At 32.3% G+C, this 17,004-nt stretch overlaps 1 protein-coding gene across 6 annotated transcripts in view; it reads right to left on the bottom strand.

The window, feature by feature from the left end:
* Window positions 1–17,004, bottom strand: part of LOC143238923 (uncharacterized) — a 91,820-nt gene that overhangs the window by 15,303 nt on the left and 59,513 nt on the right. For 5 of the 6 annotated variants that reach the window (XR_013020840.1, XM_076479570.1, XM_076479569.1 and 2 more), the window contains 9 exons: window positions 14,811–14,929; window positions 13,396–13,444; window positions 12,071–12,170; window positions 10,551–10,657; window positions 9,655–9,696; window positions 8,555–8,771; window positions 4,210–4,401; window positions 3,367–3,587; window positions 2,779–2,922 (listed from right to left, as the gene is read on the bottom strand). Coding sequence is in view for 5 of the 6 variants with exons in the window: in XM_076479570.1 (XP_076335685.1) it covers window positions 2,779–2,922; window positions 3,367–3,587; window positions 4,210–4,401; window positions 8,555–8,771; window positions 9,655–9,696; window positions 10,551–10,657; window positions 12,071–12,170; window positions 13,396–13,444; window positions 14,811–14,929 (1,191 nt within the window). In the remaining variant the exon portion in view is untranslated. The remainder of the gene's footprint in view (window positions 1–2,778; window positions 2,923–3,366; window positions 3,588–4,209; window positions 4,402–8,554; window positions 8,772–9,654; window positions 9,697–10,550; window positions 10,658–12,070; window positions 12,171–13,395; window positions 13,445–14,810; window positions 14,930–17,004) is intronic. The other variant, XM_076479568.1, reaches the window with a different exon arrangement.

Here is a 17,004-nt window from a genome sequence, read left to right on the forward strand (position 1 = left end):
GAAGGTATGGAATGTATGGCCGTACCTTGCAATTAACATAACCTACCTTGATGCTGACAGGTGGATGAGGTAATGTAAATGTCAGAATGAGGACAATGGTCGGCATCATAATTCCATCTTTGTGAGTGGAGATATGCCTCACTGCAGAAACTCCTTGGGTGGAGAAACCAGCGAGAATCTCTGACTCGAGGATGTTCTTCAAACACTTCACAACAATAACTCCTCGTGATGAATTCAAAGTAGCATGAGGTGTAACTTCAATAGGTATATCCCCAATCACCTTTGAATGCAAGAGGAATTTACTGTGTTGAAATGTAGATGTTTCCACCAATACATCACCAGAGTGAAGCTTCTTTACTGACTTTTGAGAGCCAGCAAGTCTCTCTTGTTCCTTCTGAATGAAAAAGGGAGACGTATGCCCTAAAGGTTTGTCTGAAAGAGAATGTAGTATAAGAAAATGAGGTACAGATATTGAAGATTGCTGCTTAGAATCTTCAAGACATGGTTGTTTACCTATGAACTGTTTTTCACTATTTTATTTAAGTTTTTATTTGGAGAATCCATAATAAAAAAAGAAGTTTTGGTGCCCACTGACCCCCTCCCACCATGGAGCCCTACAAGGGGATGCACTACAATGCCAAATAATGACACTGTAGCAATGCCAGGGTTTTGTGAGCACTATACCCAAACATCAGCATCAGATACAATGTCCACAACACCTGTTAAGAAGATCCAACATTGGTACTTGGTTAACCCTAGCTAAAATGGACCAGCCGATTGATCCTGGGGAGGGCCACCCCAAGTCCACCCATTTATAAAAATTCGAGGCCAAAGTGGTGTGTTAGGGTTGGACCCTTCATTCACAACAATCCTATCATCCCCTTCAGGGGTCACCATGCATGGAAAACACATAGGTGGATGCTTAGATCCTAGAGGAGGTAAACTGAAAGAACAGAACCTTCCCTGGGAGGTCTTCTCACCATGTACAGAAATCCACCCTGAGGTATATAAGAGTAGGGAAAAAAAACTGCATCATCTTCTGGGGGTCAACATGAAGCTACCCTTCACCCTGAAGTATGTTTTATTAAAATGCATCATTTTTGGTTTACAATTGGTAAAGTTGGTCTTGCACGTCTGTGGGCAGAACAGTGAGCCCACACATTAATTTACATTGCTCGAAAAAAGTTAAACTATTTTACTTCTAAATGTATGATGAACATGTTTCCATGTACTTCCCCTGTCTATTTTTCTTGATCTCCAAGTGACAATTTTAGCATTATTTTGAGATGTTTTTCAGGACTAACATTTGAAATTCAGTTTAAACCAAGATAATAGGGAATAATGCATACAAAACACAATGTCAAAATATTTGTGATGTAATTTTCATGTTTAAACCAGCTTAGTTAAGAGATTTGATGTATACAGATCTCATGCAGTTTTATTTAGTGCAAAACAATTATTCCTAAACCTTATTCTGAGTCTTTGACTAATAAAAAAAAATTGAATTTGAATTTAATATTAGTTACACAAGCTGCTGCAAAAGTTGTACACTACTAAGATTTTTCTTAGTCCTCTCCATACAGTTGTTTAAAATGTACAGTTAACATCATGTCCCAAGAGAATCACTTCTACAGTCGTTAACACGATCCCTTCCATACCATCTTGTAAGGTCGTTAACACCATCCCTTCCATACCTTCTTATAAAGTTGGTAACAGAATAACTTCTTGTAAGGTTGTTAACATGATAATTTCCATAACTTCTTGTAAGGTTGTTAACACGATCGCTTCCATACCTTCTTTTGAGGTTGATAACACAATAACTTATTGTAAGATTGATAATAGGATAATTTCCGAGATCTTTGTGCCAACATGGTGCTGTACAAGTTTTATATTACCTCACATAATGTAGTTTAAAACTTAGAAAAATGTACAATTTAGTAATTAATTAATTATTTAAGGTCAAGCGAAAAAAAATCTTATTGTTCAGAGATTTCTGAAAAAAAGAAGAGAGTTTGTAACCATTTTCTCAATGATTGTTATTTGTTTTAAAAGCACCCATGTTAAACAGAAGTCTTTGGTTTCATTTTTTTCCTCAAAATGAAGCAGAATTTATGACAAAGAAAAAGAGCTGGAAAAATCAATTCTGTTCATTACACTTTCTATTCAGAAGTTTTCTTTGCTTGAAAATGATAAATTAAAAAAACAAAAGCATGTGGAGGTGACTGCAAAAAACGGGAAAGCTGGTAGGGATGCTAATCAAGTTTATTTATTTACTTAGCCTAAAGTTAATGTTTTACTCCTCAGCTATTATAGACATTCGTTTTATGAGATATCCACTAACCTTCTGGCAGCTTTGAAATGACTGGCTTCACTTTAAACACATGACAAAAACTAAGTACTCAAGTTTATAAATATTTGTCTTGACACAGATAGCTGCTTCAAATTATTAACTTGATTCCATCTATTTTAATGTTTTTTACACATTTGTGTAAAGCAACTTAGAGAGTTACCTGCACATAGCCATCCTTAAATTCAAAATACTAAACTAAAGGGAAAGAAACTAGTAAATGGAAGTCCCTGCTAACTCTTCTATGATGAAATAGTGAGATATGAGTGGTCACTCTTACACACTCATGACCCCATGATCTTAAAGCAAATAGGCACAAACACACAGTCTAGCATGCTAACTACTGGACCCAACCCAACTCAATGATCATTAACTGATGTGTTAAAACTACTCTTCTGTTATCTTTATGTTCTACTTAAAACAAAATGTACCTTCTGAAGTAAATCAGATGGTGAGAGTGTCTGGATTCCAACCTCTGCCATCCGAGCCTTCAGAAGTGAAACGCTGTCTTGACTAAGAGCCTGAATATGTTTCTCCAGCTGTGATACTTTTGATCTCAGATTACTCTTTCGTACCTTGTGAAAAAATTTCAGTTTGTTTCAATTAACATACTCTTCTTCCATAGTAATATAAAAGTTACTTATAAAACAAAAATCCTGATATAAGAACTTAAACACAATGATCTTCTGTTAAATTATTTTCAGTCACAGTTTTAAAATAACACTCTTGAATTTATCCCAGAAAAGCAATAACTACAAAATTACACTCACAACACCTACAAATGAAGCCACATACTTAAACTGACATATTACTTGGACTATTCTATTAATTTTGTTTTATTATGATTATAAGCATTAGAAATACAAAACCATTATTTAGAATCAACAAGCACCTATGGTGATATACTAAACATTTCTAAAAGTCGTCAAACCCTTCATCTATGGAGTTATCAATTCCTGGATTACTTCAGACTCAGGATATAATTTCAAAATAACCAAAGTATCCAAAGAGCTTTTTACCTTTTCTTTTTCAATTTGATTTTTCAGGTCATCTTTGTACTCTGGGGTTTTAATTTTTTGTAGAAAGCGTAGAAAAAGTATCATGTACTGGTCAAGCAGTTGTTGCAGGGCAGGTGGGACTTCCATACAAGTGAGGGAAATGGCAGTGTTCGCTGGGTTCACAACCACTGTATCCAGTTTTTGGTCAATGCATCCAGGAGCAGGTTCAGAGCGTCCAACTGCTATGTACAATAAATTACGTTCTCACAGTTACAAAGTTCACAAACAATAATCTTACGTATTATTATGTCATAAAATTGTAGTTTATACATCATAAAACATTATTAACACTCAAGTTAAGAACATGTTTGTTTTAGCAATTTTTAGAACCTCAAATATATGTTTTATCAGAAATGGCTTTTGGTTCCTTTTGGAAGAAAATAAAATAAAAGCAAATTAATGTTATTGATAGCATAAAGCAACGTTTTTACACAAAACACTGCACTTTAACTGTCATTATTTTACAGTAAAACCACAATACTGTAACTATACACATTTCAATCTTCAGATACCATTAAAATTAGCTCAAAAAATATTTTACAGAATCCTTTTAACTACTTCTAAAAACCTTAAACACCATTTTAATGTTTTGAATATTCTCTTAAAACAGAAGCGACCAAACCCCACACTTGATACTGACTACTTCAGAAACTTCCAGTTCTTCTGTTAATTACAGCTAATAATAAAAGGTAATTTCAAATGCTATTCTTTAGATTTAAAATAACAAATCTAAAGTACTGTAACACTTTAGAAGAGTTCTTAGTTTTACAAAAGATCAAAAACCTTTAATCACAATCATCTTACCTCCACCAGATGTACTTAAAACAGTTTGTTTATGAAGAATATCTAATCCATTGAAGTTTAAAGCTTTACGAGGTTTTGTCTTAACTAGACCTTTCTTAGGCCGCCCAGGTTTCTTTTTCTGTCCGCCTGATTTCACTAGTCTTTGTTGCCGTTGCCTAACTGGAGGTCTTCCAACAGGCCTTTTAAGTGGTTCTGGTGAAGCAAAGTATTATATAAGCAACTATGAATTTAGAAAAAAACCCATCAAGTCAGCAGTTTACCATGTTTATATTTAATTTTATCAAAAATAAAAAAAATAACTTGAAATGTTGTAAGAGTTTAATATCCAACTGCAAATTTCACTGAACACGCTACTGTGTAGAGGGATAAATGTAAGCGTTTTCAAAAATTCTTGGAAAGAGTCAAAATGACATATAAATGGTGTTAGGCCACCACAAAACAAGACACTGAAAACATATTCACACAGTGTACACAATGTTTGTTTGCTGACTTTTGCAAAGCTGTAGTAGCTGTCCCTAACTTTTCAAGTGACAGACAAGAGGGGAAGCAAATCATCAGCTAATGTTAGCTGTTGAGCAACACTATACCAATAAATATTGGAATTAACCATCACTTCATAATGCTCTATGGCTGAATGAGGGATGGTGACAGGCAAGGCCAGATTAAGGGTTTTATTAGCCCTAGGCTTTAACTTAGAGAGTAGGGGTAGGCAACTCCATGGCCAGTGGATAGCATAACTGTGGCCAGCAAGTTTAAGAATCATCTTTTTCCATCATTTATTTTTTTTATTGCAAGTTTGATAATCAGCAACTGCACTGCCTCATGTCATTGCTAACATCACGAGCTTCATCACTGCCACAGTCTTCACCCATTTTGTAACATCAGTCTGGTTCAGATGATTGTTATCAAGTGTGTGTTGTTTTGCATAAGCTCTCAAACATATTTTTATTCTGCAACATTCAAGTGTTTAAATACATTTTGTTTTTAATTCCATAATATGGATAAGTGGATAATTCGAAAACAAAAGAATCCAGGTGATGGTGAACAGTCAGAAAATAAATACAAGTTAATTGATTCTAGCATTACTGCCGAAAAGAGAATGAGGCATGACTAGAAAAATGTGAAACGAGAATTTGATGAAAGTTGGGAGATGAAATTTGCAGTGATTGAAGTAAATAATAATCCAGTGTGTCTTTTGTGTAACTAAGTTTTCAGGAATGATAAAAGTGTACAACCTTAAGCAACACTTTAACAATTTTCACAGCAAATTTGATGTAAAATTTCCAGTTGATAACAAAAATTGTATGAATGAAATTAACCATCTGAAAACACAATTTCATAAACAAAGGGGGGCCTAAAAAGATTTTTATTATAGATAAAACTAATTATGTGAGCTAGTTATAAAGTAGCTTGGATTCTAGCTCAAGAAAAGAAATAATTTTCTGATGCTGAAAAAGTAAAAGAAATATTGATTGTGGTCATTGAAACTGTTGGAGAATTATGATTAAAAATAAAACATGATATTCTACAAAAGGTAAATAATTTGCAATTAAGTCGAAGAATAATTGTCCACAGAATGCTAGAGTTAACGAAAGACATAGAATATCAGTTGCTTGAACAACTAAAAGACTGTTTGTATTTTTCTTTAGCACTAGATAAGTCAACAGATGTTATTGACACTGCATAGTTGATATTTTGGGTTCAATATATAACTTCAGATCTTCAAGTGAGGGAAGAAATGCTTGGCCTTTGCAGATTACGAGATCGAACATGTGGAGAAACAAAATACTTGAAATGTCAAATAATTGAATCTGGATCTTAAAAAACTGGTTTCTGTCACAACATGCTCCTGCCATGACTGGGCTGAAATTAGGATTTGTTTCTCTTTTGAAGCTGCATTTAATTGAAAATAATGTGAAGTCCATGCTGACATCTTTCCAGTGCATTTTGCATCAGGAAAATTTGTGCTCAGATGTTTAAAAGCGATTAATTGAAAAAGTTAGACATTGTTGTAAAAATTGTGAATTATATTAGAAGTGTAAGCTCTCTAATCCATCGACAGTTTGTTGAGCTTTTGAAGAAAAGCAGTGACTGTACTTTTGATGATCTTACTGATTTTGCAAATGTAAGATGGTTAAGTAGAGGAAACGTCTTGTAACAATTTACTTCCTTATTTCCTCAAATACAAGAGTATCTTGTTGAAAAAGGTAAGATTGAAAAATTCCCTGAAATTGAAACCTTGTCATGGCAGTGTGATTTGTACTTTGTGTGTGACGTGATGGCTCACTTGAATAATTTAAATACAAAGGTTCAGGGAAGAGGTAAAACAATAAGCAAGCAATTGGTCTATTCATGAATTTCAATTAAAGCTAAACCTCCTTGTGAAACAATTACAAAAGAATGATTTGACATATTTTGCAAAGTTGAATAGTTTTCTAGAAAATAATAATGACTATAATTTCTCTGATGTTATACGTGATCTCTATGTAAACTGGATCAAAAATCTATCTCAAAAACTTGGATCATGTTTCTCCAAATTTAAAGATTTAAAACTGATATTTGAAATTTTGCATGATCTGTTTCAATTGGACTTAGGAAATTTCAGTACAAAAATTACATCCTTTTTTGTCTTTGGATAAGTGTGGATTTGAAGATCAGGTGCTTACCCTGCAAAGTGTAGAACACCTAAAAGGTAAACAAAAATATTCTATCAGGGAGATGTGGCTCACTATTCTGATGAGAGTCTTCCAAGTTTAAAGATAGCAATTTCAAAATTATTTTCAGTGTTTGAATCCACATGGGTGTGTGAGTCAACATTTTCTCTGCTAGATTTTCTCAAGTCTAGATACAGATCTTGACTTACTGACATAAATTTAGAGGCAGAGCTAAGATGCTCACTGAGCACAGATATTAAGCCAAATTTCATAAAACTTATAAAAACCCTAACAATTTTCACGTCGAAGGTTAGTTGAAATGTAATTATTTTCATTAAACTAACATTTTTCTAATTTTTTTTTAATAGTGTGGCCAATATTGTTTTCATTAACCACAGTTGTGGCCACTATAAAAAATAAGTTGCCAACCAGTTATAGAGGCTCCCTAATTTGTATGAGGCCCTGGGCTTTAGCTTGGTAAGCCCATGCCTTATTCTGGGGGTTGTTGACAGGTTTCCATTAGGTTGGTTGTTGAGTCCTAAATATCACATACAGAAATGGAAGGTAAACCAGGTTCACACAGACAAAATCAGAAAACAATAATGAGCAGAGGGTAACAAAGTGTGAGAAGTTGTAAGAAATATTAAGAAACAAGTATTCAGGTTCACACTCTTAGGGGAAGAGAGAAATCTGTATCTGTGTAAAATGAAGTATGAAAATGTCAAAAGTCTGAGACAGGACGAAAGAAAAAAGTTGTTATTCACCTAGAGTAACAAATAACCTTCATAATCCACTGGATACAATTTTATAACTATTCCAGTAATTATCTGTCTCACACTTAACCTTCTTGCTACAAACGTTCTGCTGTGGCAAAAACCACTAAAACATATAAAACCTAGAAATGAAACAATAGTCTGACATTTGGCCTTGAAACCTTCATATAGACAAACAATTCAAAACACATCTCAATGTGAAACTAAACAAAAATCAGAAATTCTAATTAGCGTGTTCTTCCAGTTTTTGACTTACTAATAACAACAGATGCTGATTAGTGGTAAAGAGTCATATACATGTTTAATATTCACAGTACAGTTCTGACAACCTTATTTAATTTGTTGTCATGGCTAGAAATTTTTAGAACCACTTTACTAATTATTACCATTATATAATACTACCAATAATAATTGGTGAGGGATTAGTAACTAGACTTATGTGATTGTATAGACAACTGAGTATAATGAAGATAACATTTGAATAACTTTATGGCTGATTTCCATCACTAGATGACAACTGTTACATAGAAGACATTGTACCAGTTTATAGCAGTTACAATTAGTTTATGACATTTGACTTGGATACAAACATCATGCTTAGTCACAACCTGAAATATGGAAGATAATGTTTGGAAATTGTGTGCAAAGCTACCTACAGTCTATCTGTGCTAGTCGTCCCTACAATGAAAGCCAGCAGCCACCAACACCAATTTCACCATTTTAATTGAGTCTCGTAATGCATACACATTTCCAAATTGAAATAAATTTATAGTAATGACATGCAGACAACCAACCATTAGGCTCAAAAAAGCTACAGCACAATGACCATTAGGTCACAAGTGACATGAAAGATAGAAGTGTATATTTGACACTTTACAATATGAGGTTCACATCTTAATACAGAATTAAAATACAAACCATTTTCCTCGTTACTGTCCTGTCCACTGGTATTACTAGTTATCACTTTATTCTGACTATTGCACCAAGCTGACCAGGCTTTCCGAGTGGTTGGTCCAAAAATCACCGTGTCTTCTTTGCTCAGATCCTTGGATTCATTTGAAGAAGAATCCATCAAAAAGTGGCTAACAGAAGTGTTTTTACATTTCCTGGCACGAGAATTTCCAACTTCCTCCTCCTGAAGAAGGAAAATCTCATTTTGTTTACTACACAGAAATAATTTTTATATACTTTGGCTTCATCAGTACTTTTATAAATATAAAACAGACCTATTAAGCATTCCGATATTATATTAAGTTCGCTTACATAGAAATCTAGGCAACTCATTTCTTTTGAATGAGGATACATTTCCAGATTTGATGAATGAAATATTTAAAGCAAACCATGATTTATAACGCCAAATAAAATTTATTGTCTGGTATCTGTTGGACCAGGGCAATCATTCTATGTGAAAGAACATCCACAGTATTTTGACACCTTAATATACTGAAGTCCAGCATTTCTACATACAGTATAACACAACATTTTGAAAAATAAATGTTGAGAAATACCCTTATACTGGACCAAAACGTGTAAAAATAGAGTAATTTAAGATGTCAATCATCACAGAACAGTTGGCTAACAAGTAAAATTTGCAAGTGAGAAAATGCTAACAAGACTACAGCAATAAAGTATGACGATTTGGAGATACTGAAATTTTAGTGTCACAAGTTTCTTGGATAAGAAGGTGTGGATAACACAGTTTTTACTGTATATTGCACTATCACGTAGAAAGTTATCACAATTACTCCATAAACCAGTGCAAAATCTTCCTACCCACTAACTGAAGCAGGTTTTATATCTAGCACTGATTTGGTAATTTATTGACAGTTTAACTCACAAGTGAATAATGGATATTCAACACAAGGGAATATACATGTCTAATTAACCAGCATCAACAGACCTTAAATTTCACAGGCTCTAAGTAAAACCAGTTCATCAATAAAGACCAGAGAATTTAATAATAATAGTGTACATTTATTATTCAAAGCAATAACCATAAAAACTGGCTCAATTCTTACCCTGAGTGTTGGATTCTTCAGTCTATGGAAGTAATGTTCTAACTAAAAACAGAAAAATTACGATGAAAAAAAACAACACGTAACACCCCTATACAGCTATCAGTTATTATGGAATTGTACTTTTACTTGCTGGCATAGTTCTACTTTTCTCCTATGAAACAATTATCATAAACATTAACAGGCAAATTAAATATGCATCATTACACAAATTCCAAAACACTTCAATTATGAACAGGTATTAAAATTCTTGAACTTGGACTAACACTGATAATGTAAGCTATTGGTCCAAATTTTCTAAGCCACAAAAATTGAAATGCATCTTAATTTATTTATAAATCAGTTACCTATTGGATATTAAAAAGGTTTTATATTCACATAAAACTAAACCCATAATTACACATTCTGATGGAATGCACTATCAAAGCTGATGAAAAAAAATAAATCAGTAGTTCATCAGAAAAAGTAAGATGATTTCAAATCTTAACTGATTCACCATCACCTTTGAAACATTTGATGAACTTTAAGATTTGGAATAAATTCAACATCCTTCACAAACACTTTATATGAAGTGTTATCAAATTTCATATTTACTGAAATATGGCTTTTTAAAAATGTTCCCAGCTTCCAAAATATTTTAATTACTCAAAGAAAGCTTATATAAATAAAAAGTTGAAGCAACACAAAGATAAAAGAGGTCAGTCTTTTCAAGCAATGGCAGGAAGGGTGGTCTGTGGATGATTTCCTCATAACTAACAGTGGCTGAAGTTCCTAGCAAAACACAGCACTGATGTCTGGATCCAGTGATTTCTTCAAAGTTCAGTTCTATTTTTATTTTACAATTGTTTACATGGAGGTCTTATGAAATACAGAGTGAATAATCATAATTCCATAGTCACCTTAGTTCGATCTATTGTGTGTACAAAATACGAAACAGGTTTTCCCGTCCAAGAAACTGAACCTTTTAATGGGGTAATTTCTTTCACGTGCATAATGGTTCCAATATCTGAAATCAAAAAATCCATATTCATCTCATCGCAATACACTCAGGTTGAACATAAATAATGCCATCAACTAGAGGCCACTGTTGTTCCCTTTCTATGTTTAAAATACCCCAGATTAGTCTGTCAAATAGAAAAAAAGAGGCACATAGTATGAAACCATATGGAGGATCAAGGTGAGCAAAGATACTAGCTGGTAGACATTAATAACATTTACAGTTCATTAATTTGAACAAGTGGCATAATTACTGCATGAAACAGAAACAAAAAATCTCGAACATAAAAGAGAAACATCTGAAAAGAAAATATACCACTTGAACTTGCCCAAAATATTAAACAGCTGCAACAAACACAAGCCAACTCTGGATATTTATACAGCTACAACAAACACACACCAACTCTAGATATTTAAACAGCTACAACAAACACACACCAACTCTAGATATTTAAACAGCTACAACAAACACACACCAACTCTAGATATTTACACAGCTACAACAAACACACACCAACTCTAGATATTTACACAGCTACAACAAACACACACCAACTCTAGATATTTAAACAGCTACAACAAACACACACCAACTCTAGATATTTACACAGCTACAACAAACACACACCAACTCTAGATATTTAAACAGCTACTCTGGATATTTATACAGCTACAACAAACACACACCAACTCTAGATATTTAAACAGCTACAACAAACACACACCAACTCTAGATATTTAAACAGCTACAACAAACACACACCAACTCTAGATATTTACACAGCTACAACAAACACAAGCCAACTATGTATATTTATAAGATTTGCACAACATGTTAAAATTTTCATGAAGTAGTAAAAACTGAAATTAGGGCAGGATTTGTATCCACAAAACTCCCATATTTCACGTAACATTTAATCTTGAGTGCTACAAATTATCAGTTTTTTTGTTTGTTTTTAAACCTTCAGAATTAAATCAAGAATAGAACCTTAGTAATTAAAATATAGACTTATCAACCAGACAAGAACTCCAGTTGATTCCTTCTGTATTTCATCCCTGATAACCAATAAAGTAAAAAAAAAAAAAAAAGACTGATTTTCAGCAGTCGACATGAGACAGCTGAACTCGTTAAAGCAACTTCTCCAATAACACAGCTCTACATTTGAATGAGATAAATCTGAATTTTTAGTTCTGCATAAAAGTTTTTGTGATGCAATCAAAGTTACTAAATTAATTAGAACAAAAATATCACACCAAAAAAACTAAAACAGTTTAATTAAAGGGGGAAAAATTAATAAGACACTAAGATGAAAGAATGTGGAACACAAAATAATGATAAATAATTCCTTTAATATTTTATGAAAAATCAGAATTTTGAGATGGTAATTATTTTATACATATATATTCATGTTTTGTTACGTACCACTCATCGTTCTGTCTGTAATACGAAAGTTAAGAGGGCAGAATGCTTTTGAAGAAACAATTCTAGCACCGTCTCTAAGGTCAGCAAACCTTTCTTTCAACTGAGAAGGAAGACATTAAAGTTTATTAACAAAATACTGAAAACAACCAATTTTCAATCAAAAAGTACAGTCTTAAATTTTTGGTATTAACCACACTAGACAGAACAAATGTAAATAGGTCACCTTTTACCTTATTAACAAACACTTACCTTAATGTTAAGTAAAATATCTCTTTCAGTAAGTTCACGTGAGTTTCAAACTTGTACTCAATTGGACAATACTTCTCCATGTTAAACTGTCTACCAAAGATTTCTGGTTGTATTGATTTTTAAAACTCAACCATTACCCTTGAATGTCTTGAAGTCATGTTTTAGTTAATTGATGTAAAGATCTTGATAGCTGTTATCTTTAGAATTCTGGATGTAATATCTTAATGATTAACTACAAATTAAGGTTTTAAAAATATTAATCTTGATAACTGACTGTCAACATTAGATTTTTTAGGAATACTAATCTCACTAACTGTCCAAATAATAAAGAAAAACAGATTACTGATGGAAAAATACAAATTAAGCATAAAAGAAATAAGAGTGAAAGAAAATAGTTTTTAAAAACGTATACCAACAGATTCTGAATAATACATTACTGTCCAAACAATATAAAACACTTAGATCTTTGGTCACTGAACCAGGTCTTCTGTTAAATGTTGTTTAAACATCTAGATTTGTACCATCTTTCCTTCACTTAAAATCATTTTAGACCAAGTTACTGCAGTGATTTCAAACTGAAAAACATAAATGTAAGACTGTGGTCATCATAAGAAACTTTTGATTTTGTTTAAAGGCTTAGCAAACCTTAAACCAATTGATGTGAAAATCCTAGAATATATTTTAAGACCTGATTAAAAACAAAACTACAATTTTTATTAAATATTTTCACCATGAATGTCATTTAACCTTTGTTATGTACAAGTAATGTGACAGAGATAAATTTCAATTGTACTCTTTTAAAAATTTGTTTTAATTAAAATAATATAAACAAATAAAAACTCTCTCATTATAAGATAATTTGTTTTTATCATCTCGTACATAAATCAAAGTTCTGGACACATTATTTTACTCAACACCACATACACAAATGAGGTTTAATCCCATCATTAAAAGTAAATAAACCATACACTGGCATTTAGAACTTGAAAAAATATAAAACAGATTGAATACAGCAAAATTCAGTTCAATAAAAGCTGGATAAACATAAAAACAAAAATTATTCAATGAATACATACCATGTGATCCACTGTTGGGCCAAAAGCAAAATTATTGACAAAGACTAGCCTGGAAAAACAGGTCATTAAATTTTTGAAAATTAGCATTAGTTTGATAAAGGGTTAATCAGTAAATAACTTAAACAATTAATGACAATTTCAAAGTGTGGAAATTAAACACACAAATAAAAATAATATAAAGATTTGCTTTCTTCCATGGTGATAAGCAATTTTTACAGTTGGATGTTCCACATGTTTTTTTTAAACACTGAGTAAAATAAACCCTAACATATGTGAAATAAAAAACATTTAATAATATAATAATGGTATAATATTTTTACTTGGTATTTTCAACATAAATTACATTTTATAGGCTAGGCAGTTAGGTCAGAGACCTTAAGCATCAGGCAGAGTAATGCATAGAACTACTAACCAGTTTATAGTTCTTCAGATTTTAAAACAACAAAAATACATACTTAAAAAGTATATGTAATGTAAAAACATCAGTTATATAGCTTAAACAACCATTAATTTTTTTAAACACAGAAAAGTCCTACACAACAAAAAGTCCTGACAAATGTATCCTTTTTGGTGCATGTCATTAAAAATATGTTTAAATGGCAATGTGTTAACAGCAAACAAACATTTCTGTTGCCTCAAGAGAACAAGAAGACCCACTGAAAAGTTTACTTGTAGGTAAGTCTGCACCTGATTCTTTCACAAAACTCTTTAATAATGGTTGTAAAGGTTCATTTATAATAACACCTTTTGAGTAAAAGTATAGAAAAACAAATTTTTATTGTCATGTGCAATGTATTTCATAATGTCCAGTGATCACCCAATAAGAGAACTCTCCAGACTGGCTGAGATGAGAGTCACTGTATGAACATATTGTTTGACAATAATTGTTATGGTATGAACTGGATTAAGTTTGAGAATGGGAATTTTTGATCAATTACATTCATGTCACACCACATTAGAATTAAGGCACTAGTTCCTAACAATATATGTTATTTACACCCTATTACTTATTGTTCATTTTTATTAAATGAAACACTTTGTTATTCAAAAAGACTAGCAAACAAGAAAACTAACTCTCTAAAACATGGAGCAGGTCATATGCAGTTATATTACTGGTACTTTATAACAAAAAATGTTTATTGAATTTCTTTTTTTTAAAAACATTCATATCTCCTCAGAATACTATGTCATTTCCTTATTTTAATAAAAAAATATTTAATTGAGCTAAATAGAAATGGTTTGGATAGAAGCACTTTTAAGCCTAATTAAAGAACTTGTGTATATTTTTAACACAAAATAGTATAGACATTTTTCCTTGTCTCAGTGTTTGTTCAGGCATGCATATGTTTATATTCTAACAGAAGTTTATACTTGATAAATTCTATAAATATTTTATGTAAGAATACAGAACCTACGTAGCATTAACAATCGTATCCCTGTGCTCATTTGTGAGGAAGTCACCCTTGATAAGCTTGTGTTCCCCATAGCTCTTTCCATACCACTTCATCCAGAACCGAAAGTTCTTTTCCATAGCCTATAAATATTAAAACAAACTCAGTTTGTTTTGGCAATTAACAGGTGGGGAGAGAGTTACCTGCAAGTAACACTTGCCAAATGTCTCAACAACATACAATAACAAAAAACAAATGCCCAAGAGAACAACAAAATCAAACTAATTTTAAGATACACAGGTGGGAGGGAGCCAGAAGAATTTGCTGGAAAACGAAATTACTTTGAAGATTAGCAACTGAACTTTATATCGATCATTGAAAAATGTGTATCAGTTTAAATACACTGACAAACTACATTAAACTTAATTAAGGCAAAACAAGTCTGATATATATAATATGTTTTGTGTGAAATTATCATTTCCCCCCTCACCTCCCAACAGAAGGTCAACTAGACTTTATTTTTCTTATTTGTTTATCCTAGAACAAGATGTGAAAAAGTTTCTTTTCTGAAATCATTTTTTTTATTAATGTGTAGTGTTTATAATACATGTAAAAGTTATAGACAGGACTTCACTTTAAAAACAGCATCTTTTTTCTCCACCATATGCCCCTTAAACTTCTCTAATTCATCTTTTATTCAAATCAACCTGGAAAAGATTAAGTGATTCTAGGACTTGTTTAGTTTCATTATAATGAAACAGAGGTGGCAGAGCTTATAAAAAAAAAAGTATGCAAGCATGTTGAGGTGGAACAGACATCAATTAACTCAAAATTAAAATATCTGCGTCAGTTATTAGTTCTGTCACCGCAAAATGCCTTCAGAAATTGGTATGCATGTGACAATTTGACAATTAAGTGTTGTAAGATTAGTAGTGTTACAAAGATTAATATAAAAATGGATGTAGGATGTTTGATTCAGAGAAGACAATGTATATACACTTGCTCATATAGATGTAGTGTGTAAGTTTATTAGAACATTTCATTGCTCCTGTAGTTTTGTTGTGCCTATTCAATGAATCCAATGTAATTTAAAAAAATGTTAGAACAAAAATTCAAAGAAAAAATATGCACTTTCACACTGCTTCCACACTTTACTTCTATGGAAGTGAATGTAGCATATAAGAGACAAAAAAAAAAACACAACTACTAGGGAAGGACAAGCGTGCTAGATGAAAACGATTCTCAGTACACAAATGTGACAACCACAGCAGAATGGCATACTTTAGAACCGAATTTGAGAGCTAGCATGATTACTGAAAACTGATTGCTATTGGGAATGATACGAACAACCCTTTCAAATGTAAAATATTTATAAGGATATCTTTACATCAGAGATTTAGAATTTCCAAAAATGAGAATGGAAAACAAAAGAATATAGATTAACTTCGAACATCAGAGCCATCCAGAAAGAGAACTGCAAGAAGTCTTACCCAGCCATGGGAAACTAATGGTGTTTTATTGTAAAAAAAAGTGAAAATCCATAACAAAATTGCAACACAAGCAACATGACATATTCATTCAACTGCTGTATACTTCATGCAGCTATAAAATGAAACAGGTATTCATACAATTGTACACAAAGACATACCAGTCATGTTGTCAGGCCCAGTACCTATGATAAAAATGGGCATTGGGAAACCTTTGTGTTTGTACTATAGATGAATAACAGAAAACTAGGAAAAGTTGGTTTCTTTGGACATATCCTTATGATGAAGCCATTTGCAACAGAAACTACATTGCTAGACTATTGTCAAGATGCATGGCCATCAATTACAGCATGACCAGATGTGGCAACATGATTTGTAATTACATGGCAAGTTAAGGCTCCAAAGTTATTTTAATACAGAGGATTATCATCCATTCATAGTTAAATATATACATGATGCTGGTCAGAGATTAACAACACTGTGAAAAACACCAGCTATTCACCAAATACCATGAAATACATATTGGACAGGCAGAAAGAAATCACAAGCAGAATTGGTGGAGGGAATACATGCTTGATGAAAGGACCAGCTACACCAAAGAAAGGCTCTAGACAAAGCTTCCAAAAATAATAAAAAAATTAAAAAAAAGAAATGAAATTACACCACAAACTTTTGGAACATACATTGTTACAATACCACAGAAATACCAAGCTGTAACTCAGGCTGAATGC

Source organism: Tachypleus tridentatus, chromosome 13 (genome assembly GCF_004210375.1).
Source record: "Tachypleus tridentatus isolate NWPU-2018 chromosome 13, ASM421037v1, whole genome shotgun sequence".
NCBI lineage: Eukaryota > Metazoa > Arthropoda > Merostomata > Xiphosura > Limulidae > Tachypleus > Tachypleus tridentatus.